Source organism: Populus nigra, chromosome 5 (assembly GCF_951802175.1).
Source record: "Populus nigra chromosome 5, ddPopNigr1.1, whole genome shotgun sequence".
NCBI classification, from domain to species: domain Eukaryota; kingdom Viridiplantae; phylum Streptophyta; class Magnoliopsida; order Malpighiales; family Salicaceae; genus Populus; species Populus nigra.
Window position 1 is genome coordinate 14,945,430 of NC_084856.1, and position 21,323 is coordinate 14,966,752.

General features: G+C 32.9%; 1 protein-coding gene and 1 pseudogene across 1 annotated transcript; both read left to right on the forward strand.

Moving 5' to 3' along the window:
- Window positions 1-2,347: 2,347 nt before the first annotated feature.
- Window positions 2,348-20,870, forward strand: LOC133694818 (toMV susceptible protein tm-1(GCR26)-like; annotated as a pseudogene).
- Window positions 13,843-17,291, forward strand: LOC133695237 (toMV resistance protein Tm-1(GCR237)-like). Its single transcript, XM_062117133.1, has 4 exons — window positions 13,843-13,989; window positions 16,458-16,636; window positions 16,752-16,987; window positions 17,140-17,291. The coding sequence occupies exons 1-4, from the start codon at window positions 13,843-13,845 to the stop codon at window positions 17,289-17,291; spliced, it is 714 nt and encodes a 237-aa protein (XP_061973117.1).
- Window positions 20,871-21,323: the final 453 nt, after the last annotated feature.

Consider the following 21,323-nt stretch of genomic DNA (forward strand, 5'->3'; position numbering starts at 1 on the left):
GCCAGTTCTAGGTTTGTAACGGGAATGCCGGCATGTCATGCACTCGATCATCTCAGCATTTTCAAGGTAGTATAACATGCAGAAGTTAGGGCACATGTCAAGTTTTTGGTATCCTAAACCGAGGGGTTTCATCATGGACTTCGCAGTATAGAAGTTCTCTTTCAGCCTGTTCCCTTTAGGTAAAATGCTTCTTGCCCATTCAATAATCTTGTCATACCCGACCTCACTCAACCCGTGATTTGACTTGATGGTGAACACCTGTGCTACAGTCGATAATTTATTGTGGTTCGTGCAGCCATCCCATAATGGTTTGTCAGAATCTTTCAACAAATCAAAAAACCTAGCTGCATCTGCATTAGGTTTTTCTTTTACGATTGGACATTGACTGCCATTACCTTGATTCATTCTCATTGCATCCATAACCATATTTCTGTAAGGATTAGTGTTGTCATTTGTCGCTTCATGCACGTTGCTAGCACTAGAAGTAGACCCAACCATCGTTTCTTTCATTCTCCTCTTACTACCAAATACTTCTCCATGTGCATACCAATACTGGTAATTCTCCATAAACCCTTTGTGTAGAAGATGCATCATTACAACATCTGGATGCAGATACTTTTTATTTTCACACTTCCTGCATGGACACCTAATACCGCCTCCAGTAAAATTTCTGGGAATAAATGTTGCGAAATTAATAAAACCCTGAACCCCATTACAATAATCCATCCTCCGCAATCCTTGGGGTGAATCTCGATACATCCATGACTTATATCGAACCTCTATAAAATTATGATGACATCATGTGTTAATTAACTAAGTTAGGTAAATAAACTTGCAAAAATATTACTTTACCTCGATATTATCCAACAAACCAATCACAACTTCTCATAAATATTAAATATTCATTATCATTTATCAACGTCCATACGAATTAAAATATATAAATTTACAGAAATTACCACTTCGTAATACCATTGATAAAACTTTAAATGAACCCATTAAGCAAGCTATTAATTATTTCAAAATAGCACATGTAATTCGGTAGTTCCATAAATTAAGTTTTAACAATTTACAAACAAATACAATCTTACAAAATCTAAAACAAACCATAACAGGTATAAAATTATACATTCATATACTACAAGTTTGTTTGAGAAATAACAATAAAACATGTACATCTACTAACAAAATACGTATACTAAAAAAAATTGACATTTAATTAAATGTTAAAATTTAAAAAGATAGAATTACTTACAAAAATTGATAAAATCGGTCGGTAAATCATAACACGGATGCTGTGACCACAAAACTTCAAGAAATATAACTTGTTGTGCTGATATGAGGAAGTTTTTTTTTTTGGGTGGAGGGGGGGCTGGTTGTTTGCAGATGGGGAGAGTTGGGATAAGGAAGAAGAAGGAGAAATAGGGGAGGAGAGGGTCGGCAGAGCTGACATATATTAACTTTTTTCGACGGTTTCACCGACGGACACTCCGTCAGTGATTACGTCGGTGATTCTGACGAAAACATAGACACGTCATCGTACGGATCTGCCATTTCAAATCCCTCGGTGAGTCCATCAGCAATTTAAACGGCGAACCGGTCACGTCACTGTACCGGCAATTTCAAATCCCTCGTTTTGAATCCGTCGGTGATTCCGTCGGAAAAAAATAACCCGTCAAAACCTCCACGTCAGCGACCCACCTTTTTTTTTAATTCAGAAACTTTTCCGTCCGTAATTCAGTCGGTAACTACCGACGAAAAATAAATGGTTCGTCGGTAGTTACCGACTGAATTACAGACGGAAAAGTTTCCGTCGGTAATTTCGACCTCAAATTACCAACGGAAATATTCCGTCGGTAAATCCGTTGGTATTTAGCGAATTTCTGGTGGTGATTTTTCAAATACTTAATTTTATTGTTTCAATCATTATCTAATCATAATTAATTGTTTCCCTGCCCAAGGTGGGTGCAGGCTATGCAACTTGCAGTTCATTTGGTTGTCAGCATGTTAACACTGATTGCAACATGTTTAAATCAAGGTTGCATCTGGTGTCAACCGCCTGCAGAATTAATGAATCAAACCAGCAAAATAGATCCATCTGAATAAAAAAACCAGAACATAAAGAAAAAGTCAAGAAAATGGGGTTGAATCTCCAAAGTTTATTAGCTTAATCCAACATAAAATCAAGGTTGTTAGTAGCGTAGACCAGGGATAAAAGACAATTGCAAGAAGGCACAAGTTGTAGAAGTTTGTCTTGGAAGGTGAACAACCCAATGATTCGTTACAACGGTTCTCTTCTTTATTAGGTTCTTACGGATTTTAAAATGGCATGCATGAGTGAGCCTAAGGTGCTCAAAGCTAGTTTGAGACCGAGCTTGGAAAGGAAATAGTGTGTCACTCATGGCACAAAGAACAGTCTTGAAGGTTGATATTTCATGCGAGAAATGCAAGAAAAAGCTTCTCAAAGCTGTGTCTACACTTGAAGGTAAGCCCAGCATTTTGTTAACAATTTGTTTTATGTTTCCCTCTTTCTTGGAGTGATATTCAATCATTTACTTTATTATGGTTTGGTCCAAAGATTAGAAACATATAATAAATCATGGTTAGTGTTCGATTATTAAAGTAGTACAAGATTGAAGATGATAAAATCTTCAATCTCATGTTCTACAGTACATACTAGTTTTATGGTTTCCTAAGAGATTGGATCATAGTTAGTTTCCTCGTGTCTTTAAGGAGCTAAGCTGGCTGGAAAATTTCGCACATAACGTGGCCGTGGGAGCTAGTGTCACTTCTTGACATCCCATATGCTCTGACTAATTTCTTTCTACAAATTTTCCTATTGTAAAAGAGAAAAAAAAGTTCACACAAAACTACAATGATCATAGAAGTTCTAATACTATGCTCATATTTTACATATATATATTGAAGTCATCTTCAAAGTGATGTTATATGCAGGTGTAGATAAGATTGAGGCTGATCAAGCGAAGGGAACATTAACGGTAACAGGAAATGCAGACCCGTATGAGATAATAATGCGTACAAGAAAAACAGGGAAACATGCAGACGTAGTGAGCATAGGGCCACCTCCGGCACCACCAAAACAAGATGGGCAAAAGAAGCCACAAGAGAAGAAGAAGCCGGAGGAGAAGAAGCCTGAAGAGAAGGCCCAAATCCATGATCCACACACTTGTCATCAGTGTCGGCAAATATATCTCATGCCAACGCCAATGTCAATGGCCCCATGTTATGAGCCCAACCCATCATGCTCCGTCATGTGACATTTAAAACGTCATAATTGCCATATTGAATTTTTTTAATGGAAAGTAGTCAAGCATATTATTCTTTTCCCTCAAATTTCCATATGATATAATAGATGTGGCATTATTGTGAATATTGTATTAACCTAAAACTAAAACATATGGGTTTTTGGCTATTCATTTTGATTACTTAGTTGTCTTCAAAGTTTTGATATATATTTTTTTTATTTTATCATCTCATTTTATATTATCATTGTGTTTTTTTTTTTACATATTCCATCTAATTTGCATTATCTCAAATGTAAATAATTGTAAACGCTATTTATAATTAATTAGACATTGATTTGGCAAAATTAAACTATAATCATAGTTAAAAATTACAATTAAAAGAAGAATGACCAGTTTCAATAGAAAAAAGCCCAATCACTATTTGTCATGGAAAACTTCATTTTAATCCTTCAAGTTTTAGTCTTTCTATTATTTGATTTTTTTTTTAATTAACATTTAAGTATAAAACTTTATTTCTTCATGTTTCAATCCCTATATGTTAAGAAAGGAGAAAGGAAGTTGATGAATAGTTTGGAGGAAAGAGAAAGCTTTTGTATAGTCATATTCATGCCCACTAAATGGCTAATTTTTTTTGCTTCAATAAGTCCATCTTCTCAAAAAAAAAGTTTTATGAAAATATTTTTTTTCAATAAACATAGTATAAAAAGTAGAATAGGGTCTGTTTATTATTTATTATTTTTTGTTAATTTTCATTTTTCTAATATGATTTCTAGGGTGTTTTGAGGTTGTAAATGGTTTTATTGATCTTTCTAAGGTATTTAGAGGTATTTTTAGGTGAAAATAAATCAAAAATATGTTTTTGGGATTTAAGAACTTGAACTTCTATTTTTCAATTGCCAAAGGTGATTAGAAAATTGACCAAACATTGATACGTCACTTGCCATTATAGTTGACCTACACTAGATTTTTTGAAAAAAAAACATACTTAAAAAAAAAAAGTTAAGCACGAGCATAGACTTCTAAGCCTGCTATTTGATGGCTAGCTATACAGTTAATTTTTGTCTTTCTCATTGCTTTTTTTTATTGTTTTTTTCTACTTGATTAAAATCCTCTCTTAATTTTTAAACAGTTTGGTTTAATCTTTTAAATAATAATAATTGATCTTTTAAAATATTTTCTTAATTTTATAATGCTTTGAAGAGATTATTATAATTTGTCTATAATTTTAATCCTCCAATTTTTTTTACATAAATGAGTTGTATTTAAATGTTGTATTTATAAAAACAAAAAAGGTTTGTTATTGGCAACACAAATTAACCTCTAATGAAAAATTAATAAAATTGTATAAAATTAAATAGATAGTTGATGTAAAACATATGTATTTGTATCTATCTTTTCCTTTTCACTAGGAAGATTAGCTTCCAATTTTATTATGTACTTAGCATCAACACCTTTTTTTTTTATCATTTAATTTATTTCATAATTTATTTTATTAAGCAATTTTTTTTCCAATTAAGATTCATGATACTTGAAAATACATCCATAACACATGCATTAAAAATTAACTTGAAACCTTACCCACAATGTAGAGGTTAGTTTCCCTTATATGAGGTAGATTTGACCAGATCTCAATATATGACAAAAAAGGATTTGTTATTCATATGCATCATGAAATTATTACATCAATCTTGTCTATCTAACAAAGTCAATCCTATATGTTAAAATAAACTATAGATAATAATATTACATTATGAATTAATTAATTGAGTATTTTTTAAATCAAGTCATTAAAACTTCAAATTGAATTTGAGATTTCAACTATTTCATGCTCTTTTGTAAAAACAAGTTGCCTATCAAGATAAGGCCCCTCAAATGCTTAAGTTGGTCAATTTTATGAGGAAAAAAATATATAACAACAATAACGAGAATATAAAAGAGTGTATTTTGTGATGGTCGTGTATTGTGTTGTTATGTGGCCTTGTATGTTGTTACTTAGTAGCCTGATGCATTTATACACCTAGATCATATTAAATTACTTGTAGAGTATATGGTTACAAACATACCGTAAGGGCATAATCATGGAGAATAATTACTTTTACAGCTTAAGTAACCATTGGTGAAAACTATTGATGATACAAGTAGGCATGTGATAGCCATTAGCAAGAAAGTTTAACAATTTATGCATTTATTAGTATATAAGGTTAAAATATTATATTAACAAGGCTAAGCTAGAGAAGTGAGCTTGCAGAGCCGTACTAACTTCTTAAAGGTCGTAACACTGTATTGTTACTTATGCTAAGCCTAGGCTTCATAGAGAAGTGAGCTTGCAAATCCTTGAATAGTTAGGGGTTAGGTCAAGGCCCAAATATGGTTGGTTGTGGGTTTCTAAAACTCAACAGACAACGGTTTTTTCTTGGGACAAGGCCTATTAGCTGATAGGATTGGGTTCCTAACACTCAACAAACAAAGGACTAAGCCTAAACAGATAGCTTGGTTATCTTCTTTTTTTAATCTATCAGTTGCTCCACCAGTTTTTAAAATTATATGTAATTTGAAAGACTTATGAATTTCTTCTAATCAAGATACAGGGAATAACATGGAAAATGTTTTATAAAAATAAAAAAAAAATCATGGCTAGAATTATATCAATGACAATGATGGATTGACAGAGAAATTGCCATGATGAATGTTCAGGGAGATCATTCTTTAAAGATATGGAGGTTTTGTAAGGAGATTTTATTAAAGATATATAGATGTTGTTTGAAGATTTTATTTAGAGATATGAAGATAAACAATATCATTGAGAGAGAAAAAAAAGTATAGAGACTATTTGGGGAGATAATATTGATCATTAAACAAATTTCAAAAGATTCTTTTATGTAAATGAAGATACAATTACAACAAACTATCTGATCTTAAGCAATACATTATAGGATGCGATGACCTTTTTCTCTTGCTATCCGGGTTGAAATTCCTTCCTTATAAACCATTAAAGGTAACCTCCAGTGATTAATCTTTCTATCTTTTATTTTAAGGGTTAACATTTATTAGTGTCATGCTTGTTGTCGTGATGAAAAAAATATTAGGAGTTTTTTGTTTTCACACCACTCTTTATTGGAATAGGATATTGCATGAATTCCTTTTCTTTTACGGAAGCTAATACCCCATTACGCATGATAATCATTAGCTTTGGAAATGTTAGTCGATCGCGAATGGATCCTTTTATGTTCTTTTTGGAAGCCCTAAGATTGTTAAGATATCAATGACATTTAAGAGATTTTAATGTCTATTATTGGAATCGAGTGTGTTTCTTGCCTCGTGACTCTTACTTCTTTTACTTAAATATGGTCTTTTGTTTTTTATTTCTCTTTAAGAAGATTTTAGTCGAGAAGAGTATTAGTCATTCCCACAAACAATAGTTATAGACTCTAACAATTAGGGCTTTAGTTCTAATAGGTTAAAGTATATTTTTTATGTTATGCATTTTCTTGTTAAACTTTTGGAGATATGTTTTGGTTCTCTCATCTTCTCATTGTGTGATGGTAAAGATCTTAGTTATACTATTTTTAACTGGTATGCTTGTACTGAAATTAGAGATGAGTTTAGCACAAAGATCATAAAATTCAAGGATATAGCTAGATTTTAGGTTATGGTACCACACCTAAGAAAATCTGTAAAATGTTGTCGAAAGGACTTTACACATAGTAATACTATCTTGTGTTACAAGTTCCAAGCTATTTCATATGTTTTATATATGCTCTCTTGAGTTTGTAAGCCCATCATAATTATTTAAATTAGTATTGGTAGACATGCAATTCTTAGAGAGACAAGTGTACATTACTTGATGATAAATTAGAAAATCTTCCACTTGAAGGGGATGGTATTCCTTCTTGGAAGCTTTTTTTATTGGTCTATTTTCTTTTTGAGGTCTTTTTTATCATGATTACAAAAGTGAGATTACAATAGCTACTCTTACAACTAAGACTTGTTGAGGCTCTAGTTTCTTACCATTAGAGTTCACGTTTGGAGTATCAAGTTTGAGAACGCCTTTTATAGTGGGAGAGATTTCTTTGGAGGGTTAGAATATGAGTATTCTCATGCTTATTTTTTTGTATGTCATTCTGCTACATTCCTTTATAAAACTAGGTATGTCTATATGCATTCAATGATGCATATAATAAAACTAGGTATTGTGTCACTTATTGAGAGAGTGAAAGAGTGCAAAACTATTGTTATATAGCTAAAACAACTTCATAGAGAACATTTATTTAATGGAAAGTTTAGAGATTTGGAAGAGCAAATGTACTTATAGTAAGGAGGTCGATTATCCTTCATATTCTGGTGTGTTCTAAGTCATCTATCATGGAAAGAACTTTTAGGTGAGGTTACAAAAGAAATAACTAACTTTTATTTATATTCCCATAAGCAGTACCAATAATAAAGTCATAAAAACTTTAAATTGGAATTGGGCTTTCCATGGTTGTCTCTGGGATAAGGTGTTTGGGCTTTGATCATTTCACGTTATCTTATTAAAACAAGTTTCTTATCAAGATAGATAACCTCTAATACTTAACTCAATAAATTATAGGACAAGAGCTTTGATCATTTCATGTTATCCTACTAAAACACGTTCCTTATCAAAATAGATGGCCCTCCAATACTTAAGTCAATAATGTATAATAATAAGAACAAGAATATAGGAGAGTGCATGTTAAGATAGTGATATGTTATCTTGATATACAGTCTTATATGGCCTTGTGTGTTGTTACTTAATGACCTAAAATATTTATACACCTAGTCATATGAAATTACCTCATAAGGCGTGGAGCTATAAACATATAATATGAGCTTAATCACGGAGAATAATTACTTTTGTCATGAGTTAACTATTGATTGAAGTTATTTGTGAGACATATGAGCGTGTTATAGGCATTGATGGGAAAGCTAGGCACCACACTAATAATTTACGTGTTTGTAAACATAAAAAGTTGTGGCGCCATAAGGTGTAGCCGGAGAAGTAAGCCTTCATAGTCGTACTTTTTAAAGGTCATAACACTACATTGTTATATGTGCCAATGTTGGGCTCCTTGAGAATTTTGCATGAGAGTGAGATTCAATTCTAGAATGGTTATGACTTAAGTCAATGCCCAAATACAATTTATTATGGACCTTTAAAGCTTAAGGTTATTTGCTTGGACCAAGCCTATTAGCGAAGAGGGTTGTCTTAATGGACAACCAAGTTGTCTATTTTTTTTTACCCATCAATTTTAATCCACATAACTTTAAGAGATTTACTTTATGATTAAGATAGTATATTATGTTTTATTTTTTAATTTATTTGATTCAAATCTTGCACTTGTTATTAAGAGAAGTTTATTAAAAAAATTAAATATATTAGGTCTATACGAGGGAAGTGTCTTTAAGATTGTTCAAATAAAAAATTTAATCTGGATTAATATGCAAATTATTGTTACCATTAAAACAAATAACCTCTAGAATCCTATAGTTTAGTCAAAATTACACTTGCCTACTAAGTTTTGAAAAGTTATAATTTGCATCCTATGTTAGTTTTTTTAAAATCCAATAAAATAATCAATTTACCCTCATATATATTAAATTAAAAAATCAATCAAACAACACATATCTTCTCTCTCTTCAAGAGATATTTATTTGTCTTTCACACACCATTTTCTCTCTCTTTCTAAGCATGAATCATCAAATCAAACACAAATTTTTTTAAGGCTATAAAGTTATTGGATCAATATTTAATCTTTAAATAAAAGATGCTTGACCCAATAATTTCATGGGGCGTTTTATTAACAAATATGTATTAAAGGAGAATATCTATGTTTTTTTTTTGTATGGGTATTCTTTTGGGTTGTTTGGTGTTTATTAACAAATATAGATTTGAAACTCTAGAGATTTGTTTTTCAAGTAATGTAATATCTTCGAGTTGAAGTTATTGGGAATATTTTGTCACGGCTAGGAGGTGCTTGGGACATGTTGATAGCCTCTAGAACAAGTTGGCAGTGGTGAGAAGCTTGTCGCTAACGCATTCACTCTTTCATTCAATTCCAATTATTGAAAAGTTTATCATGATCTCAAACTAGTCGTCTAGAGATACCAATAACTCAAATAATATTTCAAACTACTATGTTACAAGACTTGTCAATTTTGATGGATGATGTAGATGAGTTCTTTGCTTTAATAATTATTGCTTGGCTCATGCACAAAGCTTGTTAAAATGTAGTAGATGAAAGCTGAAACCCAATTTTCAGAAATTCCCTTGTTTAGAATCTATTTCTTTAAGTTATGTCGGTATCTTAATCTTTTACTAACTACTTGCTCAAAGATTGAGACCTTTGGACATGTTAATTATGAGATTGTAATGTTTGATGCATCAGTGAGTGTTTTTGCAGCAACCCAACATTAAAGAGTGTCAAATTGTTCCGGACTCATCTTAAAATCTTGTATATGCGTATGTTTCTAGGTTAGTTGGTCGGTGTTCTCTTGCAAGTGGATAAGATGGGCATCCAATTTCTAGCTATGATAAAGGGATAAGGGTGGTGGTTAATTTTGTTTTTTAATTTGATGACAAAGTTGTAATATTTAATTTAAAAGAATTTTTTTCATTAAATAAAATATAATAGAAATACTGTAATAATCAAATATTTATTATTGATTTTTTTTTTCAGAATATTGAGTGTTTACATGTGTGTAAAGTTTAGGATATAAATAATAATTTTTCAAAACTTGATAACAAGTACAATTTAAATGATAACACAATTTTCTCTTTAAAAAATAAATAATTAGTTAAGCGAGTACAACCAAAGATTTTATTATCTCATTTCAAAATAACAATTGTAAAAACTAAGCATGTTCTTCCATAAATGCTAGCGAGCAAAGACGATAGCATTCATATATTATACAAAGGATGAATCCTTAGAAAGTATATTCTCCCATCTTTGTATGAGATAAGTCCAAGATATTGAAGAATTCTTTTTATTATTATTATTATTATTATATTTTATTGAATGTTGAGATCTTTTGATAAAAAAAAAAAAATTGAGTGTCAATTGAAATATACAAACAAAGTAGTTATTAGTGAATTGTTGAAAAAACTGTTTTAACTGTCTTTTCATTTGTAAAATTAATGATATTTAATTTTTTTTAATTTAATTTTGTTTTTTAAAATGTTTGTTACATGTTTTTTTAAGAAATTTTTATGGTGTACAAAAGAAATAAATGGTGACATTCTATTAATTATTAGGGTTTATTTAAAAAAAAGACACACCAGAAATAAATTACATCCTATCTGTTTTTTTATATCTATTTAAAAAAAAGTTTTCAATTTATCTCTATTTATATTTTTTTAAAAGTGAATTAAAAAATTAATTAACAGTATAACAGTAGTTATTAATTATACACCATAAAATTTCTCATTTTTTAGATGTTTTTATAATTACATACAATTTTTTTTTACCTGTATTGGGCACAAAAATTGTTTTTCTGAGATTAATTTCAAGATTGGTGAGTTTTTTATAGGAGGAGACTGAGGGCTTACTTAACACAGCATCGAAGCACACTAAAAATCTCTTATAACAACTTTAATCGGACTAAAGCAAATTTTAATGCCAGAAAAGAAAAGAAAATAATAATATTAGCAGTGAGAAAACACCTATGGTTAGCGGCACACAATAGGTCATTGCCAATACTTTCCCGCGCCAATATGAAAGTCGTTATCAGTTAGAAAGCACGTGTTAATAAAATTAAGATCCCCTCTCTCTCTATCTCTCACTCAACAACCATTTTGCGTATTTAACCCTCTAAAATATGGCTTATCTCTGCAAAAATCCTCACGTTTCTGTATAGGGACGGCTGATAATCTAAAATTTCAAAATTATCAAAAATATATTTTGATCATTCCATAGTGTAGGGTTCTTCAATACAAACTACACAGTGCAAAAACCAGCCTCACCGGATGAAAGGGTGAACCATACGAACCGTCTGAAGCTGCGCAACCCACGCGCCAAGAGGAAGAAGACGACTGATGTGCATGCACACCATATATTGAGTCGAGCCAACTACATAAGTCAAGCCATCAGCTGAGCCTCCAAGCCATTTATTCAAGTCGTGATCCACGCCAAGCCTTCAAGCTGTCGGCTAAAGAATATTCATAGTTCAACCCCAGCAAACCGACTAACATTCAGAATCGGTTTTTTAATCAGTTCAGCTTATTTTTTACTCATTTTCAACTAATTCAAATTGATTCCTTACTATTTTGACCATTCTAGATTCATCTGCAATGTTTGTTTTGTAAAATTCAACTCCTAGAATGTGATACAGTCATACAAAGAATAAAATAACTACAAACAAATACACAAACACTCATTTTGAAACTGCCCGAAGACAATTATGATAATTGGTGTATCAAACTGAAGGCATTTCTTAGCTCACAAGAGTGTATAGAGATCATGGAATATGGTAATGATGAACCAAATTCTAAAAAAGCAGAAGCTTCTCTACAAGAGTCATATAAGCAAGTCCTCAAAGCCAATAGAAAAAAAGACAACAAAGCCAAGATCATTCTTTATCAAAGTCTCAATAAAGCCACATTTGAGATCATCGTTTCTATAGAAACCTTAAAAGAAATATGGGAGGCTTTCTAACAAAAATATAAAAGTGCTGATATAATCAAGAAAACACATCTTTAATCTTTGTGAGGTGAATTTAAATCATTGCAAATAAAGTCCTTAGAATCTATTTTTGATTATCACACAAGAATTATGATGATAGTTAATAAAATAAGAAAAAATGGAGAAGCCCTCACATATGCTCAGATTACTGAGAAAATCTTGAGATCCCTATATCCAAGATTTGACTATGTTGTTGTTGCTATTGAAGAGTCCAAAGAAATGGACAAGTTGACGGTGGATGAGCTTATAGGTTCTTTACAAACTCTTGAATAAAAGATTGTGAAAAGAAATGGAAGTAAAGTAATAAAGCATGTCTTGCAATCGAAATTATCCCTTAATAAATACATATATGAACAAGGAAGACTTCAACAAGTGGATATACCACTTGAAGAAGTGGTCAACAAGGATAAGGAGGATTTCAACGATTTCAAGGAAAAGGATCTTGGAATTTAGGATTCAGAGGCAGAGGTGTTAGGAAAAAAAACTAGACGAGGAAGAGGAAAATAAACATTTACTCCTAGAGAGGAGTTTGCAATAACCAAGACAAGAGGAATATCCAGTGTTATAGTTGTAATTAGTTTGGGCATTATAACATTAAATATCGAAAGAAAGCTCCATCAATGGTAAATGAACAAGCCAACTATGTAGAGGAAGATACCACTATAAGAGGATCAACTGCATTATTTGTCCAACAAGGACTAAGTGAGAATCAAGAGAATGTTTGGTATCTAGATTCTAGAGCTAGAAATTATAAGTATGGACAATAGGATTTGTTTGTTAATTTAGATGAGACTGTATAAGGACAAGTCATTTTCAGAGATACCTAAAAAGTTCCAATAAAAGGCAAAACCAATATCCCAATTAGGTTGAAGAATGGAGATTATAGCTACATCATAAATTTTTACTATATTCCAACCATAAAGCACAACATGTTGAGTGTATGCCAACTTTTAGAGAAATGTTATACTTTTTTCATGAAGGATTGTCATCTTACAATCAAGGATTACAATGAGAGATTAATTGCATATATGAAGACGTCTAAGATTAAGATGTTTCCTCTAAACATCCAATATGATACAACAAAGTATTTGAGTGTCATCACCTATAATAAAAAGTGGCTCTAGTACCTAAGGCATGGAGATCTAAATTTTACAAGTCTTAAGATGCTAGCAAGGAAAAAGATGGTCAAAGGTATGCCCTATATTGATCATTCAAATGAAGTCAGTAAGAGTTATATCCTCAACAAACACCTCAAAGCTCGTTTTAGGTCAACTAAAATTAGTGTACACTAACATGTGTGGTCCATAAAGCCAATGTCAACTAGACATAATAGGCATTTCCTTACTTTCATTGATGATTATAGCAGAAAAACACAAGTATATTTTATGAAGAGGAAGTCAGAAGTATTTAATTGTTTGAAAGAGTTTGTAACAACTATTAAAAAGCAAAGTGATTATAACATTAGAACTCTAAGATCTGATCAAAGTGAAGAATATATATCAAATTACTTTCAAGCCTTTTGTAAACAACAAGGCATTAGGCATCAGACAACACCATCCTATACACCACATCTGAATGGTATGGCTAAGAGAAAGAATCGAACTATTCTTAATATGGAAAAAAGTCTACTTAAAGAAAATAAGTTACCCAAACAATAATGGGTTGAAGCAGTGTAATGTGCAGTATATCTACCGAATTGCTACTCAACCAAAAGTCTGCTAGCTATCACTCCTAAAGAAGCATGGAATTCTCACAAACCAAATGTTACCCATCTTCAAGTTTTTGGTAGTGTGACCTATACAAAGATTTCAGATGCAAGAAGGACTAAACTCGATGATAAAAATGAGAAATGCATCATTTTTGGATATAGTGATAGAAGGATGGGATACAAACTGTATAATCTCATCACAAAGAAGGTGATTATAAGTAGAGATGTTATCTTTGAAGAAGATAAAACTTTGAAATGGAATAAGGATCAAGAAATCACATGTATCAGTATTGATATAATCCTTAAAGATGAAGTGGAAGTACCAATAACACTTACAAAAGGTCCAATAGTATAAATAGATGAGCCACAAACTTCGGTACACAAATTCATGTATTTAACAGGAGAAACACACCAACATCAGGATCTTCATCATTACCGTTATCATCATTCTCATCAAAAGAACCAAGGATGAGAAATATAGAAGATTTGTATGATGTCACTAAAGTCATTAAAGATACAACTCTATTTTATTTCTTTGCAGATAATGACCTACTTAGCTTCAATGAAGTTGTCACATAAGAGAAATTAATAGAAGTAATGGATGAAGAAATATATGTCATTTAGAAGAATGATACTTGGAAGCTGACTAATCTACCAAAAAGCAAGAAAGCATTTGGTGTCAAATGGGTCTATAAGACAAAAAAGAATACAAAAGGCGAAGTACAAAGATACAAAACAAGATTAGTGGCAAAGGCTACAATTAGATAGAAGGCATTAACTATATAGAAGTATTTGCTCCTGTAGCCCAACTAGAAACAATCAAACTAGTGATCTCACTAGTTGCATAACATAAACAATTAAAATGTATTGAAAAATACCTATATAAATATAAAGTGTATGTAGAGAAAGAAGATGATGGAAGCACACTATTTACACGCTTATATGTCAATAATCTAATTTTCACTAGCAATAATCCTACTGTGTTTAAGGATTTTAAGAAAAGTATGGTGCAAGAGTTTGAGATTATAGACATTGGTATAATGACATATTTTTTTGGATTAGAAGTGATACAAAAAAAGGGGGATTTTTGTAAAAGTATGTCAAAGATATTCTTGAAAAGTTCAAGATGAAAATTTGCAATCCAGTATCAACTCCAATTGAAAATGAAGTGGAATTAAGAAGAGTAAAGTAGGAAATATTGATCCAACCTACTTTAAAAACTTAGTGGGAAGCTTATGATACTTAACATGTATTAGACCATATATACTTTATGGAGTAGCACTCATCAGCATATATATGGAGACACCAGATCAGTCGCACTTGAATGCAACCAAGAGAATTCTCCGCTATATCAAAGGAACAATGAATAAAGATATGTTATATACTTCAAGTAAAAACTTCAATCTTGTTGGATACTCAGATAGGTGATAAGGGAAGAGACTTATATGAAAGGAAAAGCATAGTAGGATTTGTCTTTTTAATTATAGGAGATGCATCTTTCATATGGTCATCAAAGAAGCAATTGATAATAGCGTTATGAAAGTGAAGCCGGGTATGTTGCTACCAACTCGACTATATTTCATTTAATATGGTTAAGAAATAAGCTTAAGCATTTAGGATTTCCTCAAGAAAATCCTACAAAGATTTATATTGATAATCAATTGGCAATTGTATTAGCAAAGAACCTAGTGTATCATGAAAGAAATAAACACATCAACACATGTCATTATTTTATCCGAGAGCATGTGAAGAACAAAAAATATGAACTGATATCTTACAAAACAAATGATTAAATTACATATATCTTTACAAAGCCATTAAAAAAAGAGGCATTTATCAAATTAAAGTTCATACTAGGAATGACATCTATCAATTGAGTTGAAAGAGAAAATTTGTTATAGTAAACTCAATTTAGAAAATTTAGAAGTTTAAGGAATAAGGCAGCCATCAACCATTCACCAACAGTCATCAGCTGCATCAATCAACCACCTTTACATTGCCACTTGCCATTATCTTTCAAAATTACAATCAATAGTTTTTGTTTTGCTTCCAATTTTTTCTTAAAAAGAGGTGAAATCAAATTTTTGTTTCGCATTCCTGAATTATTAGTGGTGCTGCCAAAGAGTAGCAAGAAATTTGAGGTTGGGGGAGACTGAAATCATATTGAGATACAAAAATTATTTATAAATAAAATATATATAGAACAGTAATAGATATTGGGATAGGCTAAATTCCAACATCTTTTTGTTTAGCTACGAGAAGCTATTTTACATGGGGGAAATGTACAACTTCTATGAAATAAATATTAATCTTCAAGGATTATTTTGAACTTTGAGGGGCCATGGCTCCCCCCCCGCCCCTCTTAGTCGTGCCCCTGGGTGCTCCCTTTGTTGACTACCATTGTTTGTATAGAGAACAGTCAGTGGCTACTTAGTGCGAACTCATTTTGAAACTTGGTAGGAGAAGGCACTTGGGAAAGAAAAATTTTAGGTGTCACGAGGACAAATAATCTCTGCGTTATTTCACGTATCTTATATCAACGAACCTGGATTTTCTGTTTATAAATGGTGTCAGAATGAGCAGAAACATTTAATAAATTAAGGTGGACTGCAGAACATTTAATAAATTTGACCTCTCTGCACTGAAAGTGGAGCTACTCCTGTTTTGTTTGTAAATTGTCCCCTGTTTTAGCAGTCATCTTAGTTGCTATGCACTGTTTTTATGATTTTGTTCTTGTTCGAGGTTATTGGAATATTGCCAACTCTAAAGCTAACTGAAGGGATATAGGTTGTCAAGCAGGTACCGGTTCTTGCAGGAGTATGTGGAACAGAGCCTTTTCGCCGAACGGATTACTTCTTAAAGCAGGTGGAATCAACTGGGTTCTGTGGGGTGCAAAATTTTCCAACTGTTGGGCTGTTCGATAGTAATTTTAGACAAAATCTGGAAGAGACGGGAACTGGATATGGGCATGACCAAACTATGTCATCTGGGAAAAAATTCTCATACTATGTCCACATTCTCCTCTTATTTGGCTATCTATTGAATCCAATGGCTATATTTTCTTCCCTTCCAAATGGTCAGATTGGAGGTTCAGATGATTGAGAAGGCACATAAAAAGGGTCTCTTGACAACCCCATATGCTTTTAATGAAAATGAAGCCAGTGATATGGCAAAAGTTGGTGCGAATATCATTGTTGCCCATATGGGGCTTACTACATTTGGGTCTGTTGATGCACAAACAGCTGTCTCATTAGATGAAAGTGTATTTCGTGTGCAAGCTATTGCAGACTGTTGGCTTCCTTTTCTTGCTCAGGCTTGTTCAGAATTTTTTGCTTTGATGTTTTTTCTTGTGATTAACTTCATCATTCAAAGTCTCCAAGATTTAATTCAGTGCTGTTTTTCTAAAAAAAAGTTTAGCTTCTGCCATTTTCAGTTTGACGTGACCAAGCGTGGACTTATCGGCTTAGAGTTAATAACGGATCTCTTAATGGCTTTGCAGGCCCCATATCCGGACCCAGAGAGGTAGAATTCATACCGAAGAAAACCAAGGGAGTTCATGGATCCTATGGTGCATCAAGCATGGAGAGACTGCCTGTTGAACAAGCCATTTCCATCAAATGAATGCCAAGGCCGGATGTCTAGCGTTGCTCCGTTATATTTCCTTCTGCATTACCCTTTCTGTCTCTATCTTGAGAATGTGATGAAATAAGCATATCCTGATGCAAAGTTTAGAACCTTAACATGTCTTGTACAATTGCATCAGTTGCTGTACTTCTTAAAAACATGCATATACTGAATGTAATGCGAAATGTTAAAAAAAAACTAGCAATTTTCTTTGGCTAGCCATTTTATTTTGATCAGAAGCAAAGGCCCAGACCATTTTACCAGGTCATTCTTTTCTTCTCTCCCTCTTAATTCTGTGCTCATAATGGTGCTTGTTGTGTGTCAATCCTCTTTCAACAGTCTTTTTGCGGGGATTTCTTAACAGTCACAGTGGAAGCAGAGATACAGAATAAATGTCTGCTCTTTTAAGAGATTATCGAAAAATGAAAAAAAAAAAAAAAAAGATAGAGAGACATTCAAGATACTGATACCGGGATTTCTCACTAACGGTCACCAGATTGGTAGTTGATATTTTGGGTGGCAAATTGTCATGCATTGGATTCGTTATTGTAAAACATAATATAAATTATATTTTGATTACTTACTTAAAAATTTATGTTCTTGAATTGAAATAACTCTTTTACATGATATGAAAACTTTGTTAATCAAGCGGTTGAGTTGAAAACTTATAACTTCCATTTTATTTCATAAAATTATACACAAGGTTTATTTGAATTCATTGAGAAATATTTGCTGTCACTGCTAGAAGCCAACATCCAAACCTTATTATTTCTTCGATTCTTTAATCGAATTCTTTGTCTACTTCAATTTAGAGAAGTATACACGACGTGATGCAACAACAACAGCCATTTAAATAGTATTTTTTTCTTACAGTTTTTTATCGAATTCTTTGAATCAGCAGTCCAATGCAGAAAACTCTTCAAACATGTGTAGGCTTGGCCGAGTAGTAAGAATTTCTTATTCAATGGATGATGATCCCAGAATATCCTATGTTAAAAGAAAGGACAAAAAAAAAGGTTGTTAAAATAGTGTACTAAATCCTTCTTAAACATCAAATACTCTACTCAGATTGTCTTTTTCCATACGTTGTTCTAAAATATCAACGATAAAACAGTGAAGTGACTTCCTATGAACATTGTTCTGGAACGTCAACGATTAAACAGTAAAGTGATTTCCGCTACGGATGGTTGAGGAGCATCAGGCTGCCAGCCACGAGTTGTTAAATATAACACTCCCCGCAGTATCATGAACTAGAATCAGAACCAACCTTTCAACTCACAACATCAGGTTACTAAAACCAGAACCACTCTGCAAAGATTGGACCAAAAACATGGATAATTTATGTAAAACTCCAAGAGTTTTCTGCATTGGAACGGCTGATACAAAGCTTGATGAGCTCAAGTTCCTTTCTGAGTGTGTCCGGTCCAATATTAACTCCTTCACTGCCATCTCTTCCTTCAAGGTACCTTCTTTGCATGAAAATTCGAATAATTTTGTGAGTTTATATAATTTGAAACTAGAAATGTACATTCTACTGTTAAACTGTTCTCGAAGTCATGCAGAGGTCATAACAAAAGGATTCTAAAGTTGAAGTCAATAGCATCCACTCTCACTATGTAGATTTTTATAGTGCCATCAATATAAACTGTTAGTTTATCCTTCATGTTGTCTTTTCAAAGAATTTGAATCTTTTTTTTTCTTTTTAAAATGTACTCAATTTCTCTCGATGAGAATCATGGAACAACTTTGACAGAATCATTAATTTTATCTTCTAAATTGGAACCGCAAAGTCATGTAGTCTACATAGCTGCTCCAATTAGTAATTTCCATAAAGAAAACTTTAACAAGTTACCTTGTATGTTTTCCAAGTTGTAGTTCAATTTGGAGCTGCCCTTGTATATGATCAGATTTTTTTATGAAAATGACAGGTAGAAGTAGTGGTTGTTGATGTCAGTTGTGGTGAGAAGGAGACCAAGGATTTAGCAGATTTTATCTTTGTGCCAAGAAAGGATGTTCTAGCTTGCTATTTTGGATCCATTGAGAAATCCCCAAGGATTCTTACAGATGAAAGAGGCAAAGCTGTTGCAACAATGAGTAAAGCACTAGAATATTTCTTGAAGAAAGCTCAGGAGGATCAGGTCCTTGCTGGAGCAATTGGCCTTGGAGGCACTGGAGGCACATCTCTGATATCATCTGCTTTCAGGTCCCTTCCACTTGGAATGCCTAAGGTCATTGTATCTACTGTTGCTAGTGGTCGAACTGAATCTTAGATTGGAACCTCAGATATGATACTGTTTCCATCTATAGTAGATATATGTGGGAACAGTGGGATCAATGGTGTTAGTAGGGTTGTGTTATCAAATGCTGGAGCTGCTTTTTCCGGAATGGTGGTTGTAAGGCTTGCAATTTGTAGACAAGATTGTAGCAATAATGAGAAGTTTACTGTTGGTATAACCATGTTTGGAGTTACAACTCCATGTGTAAATGCTGTCAAGGAAAGATTGGCAAAAGAAGGCTATGAGACCATGGTTTTCCATGCAACTGGGGTAGGAGGCAGGGCAATGGAGAATCTAGTTAGGGAGGGTCTTATTCAGGTATATTACTTTATAATTCATTTGCGTTCAATGTTGCGTTGCAAGTTCTACTTGAGATACTGCATTTCCTAATCTTGAAAGGCTAAATAAGAGTTTGGAAGGATCGAAGGCCACATAGAATCCTTGTAGGCAGAACTGAAGTGTTTCATCCTCGATGACATTTTTCACCTTCTGGTTTTTCTCAGGGTGTGCTGGATATTACCACGACAGAGGTTGCAGATTTTTTGGTTGGAGGCATTATGCCCTGCGATAGTTCCCGCTTTGATGCTATCATAGAGAAGAACATTCCTTTTGTATTGACTGTAGGAGCCTTGGACATGGTGTCCTTCGGAACTAAGGATAGCATACCTTCGAGATTCCAGCATAGAAAGATTCATATCCAGAATGCACAGGTTATTACTCCCCAGTAAACTCGCTTAACGTCTTTGCCCCCGTTCTGTGCGAAGCACCGATGTAATTTCCTCATATTTTGTCGCTTTCAGAATTCAATCGTCCGGACCACAGTGGATGAGAATAAGAAGTTTGCTGAATTTATAGCTGATAAACTCAACAGGTCACCATCATCAAAGTTCCGTGTTTGCCTGCCACAAAAGGGTGTCTCGGCTTATGATGCACCTGGGAAGCCATGTTATGATCCAGATTCCAGAGGCCACTTCTACACTAATAAATGAATTTCAGAGGCTTGTACAGACTAAAGACGATCGGCAGGTAACAGTATTCCTCGTAAAATCTTGTATCGTAGTTTTCCAACCTCCTGTCTGTTTTTAAGTCTAGTACATAATCATCCACGCCTTAATCATCTAATTAACTGCTCATGGATTCTTTGAAATGGAATTTTCTGATAAATTGCAAGTTTTAATGATTACAGGTAAAGGTGTATCCTTGTCATATCAACGACCCCGAATTCGCAAACGCATTGGTCGACGCATTTTTAGAGATTAGTCCATCGCACCTCAAGGATTCCGTGGGGCATCACACATAGATCAGCTGCCTATTGAACATGCTATAATGCGAAAGTTTTGTGTGTTTGTCATGGTTGAAGTAGGGCACTTCGTGGATGCCGTCTTTCCTTTTTACCCTTCCAAACTTAAGAGTGAGGGGGCATTATGAGCTAAAAATTAAGAATTTACGTGTGCTTAGTATGGCTTGTAGTGTTTCATGAGGCGTACACTAACGTTCCCTGAAATGTAATGTGTTGTGCTAATAAAATGGATTTTTCTATAATTACTTAGATCAAATGAAGAGAAGTAGATCAATTAAAATTGTTTAGGTTTAATTTTGTTCAACTATGTGAGAGATCTATATTGATATAATCACTAAATAAAATTTAGGCAAGTAGAATAAAAGTTATCTTTTTTTTTAAACAAAGCAGTATGCATACAAACTTTAAAAAAAAAAATTGACTTAAAATCTATCTCTAAAGGACAATAATATA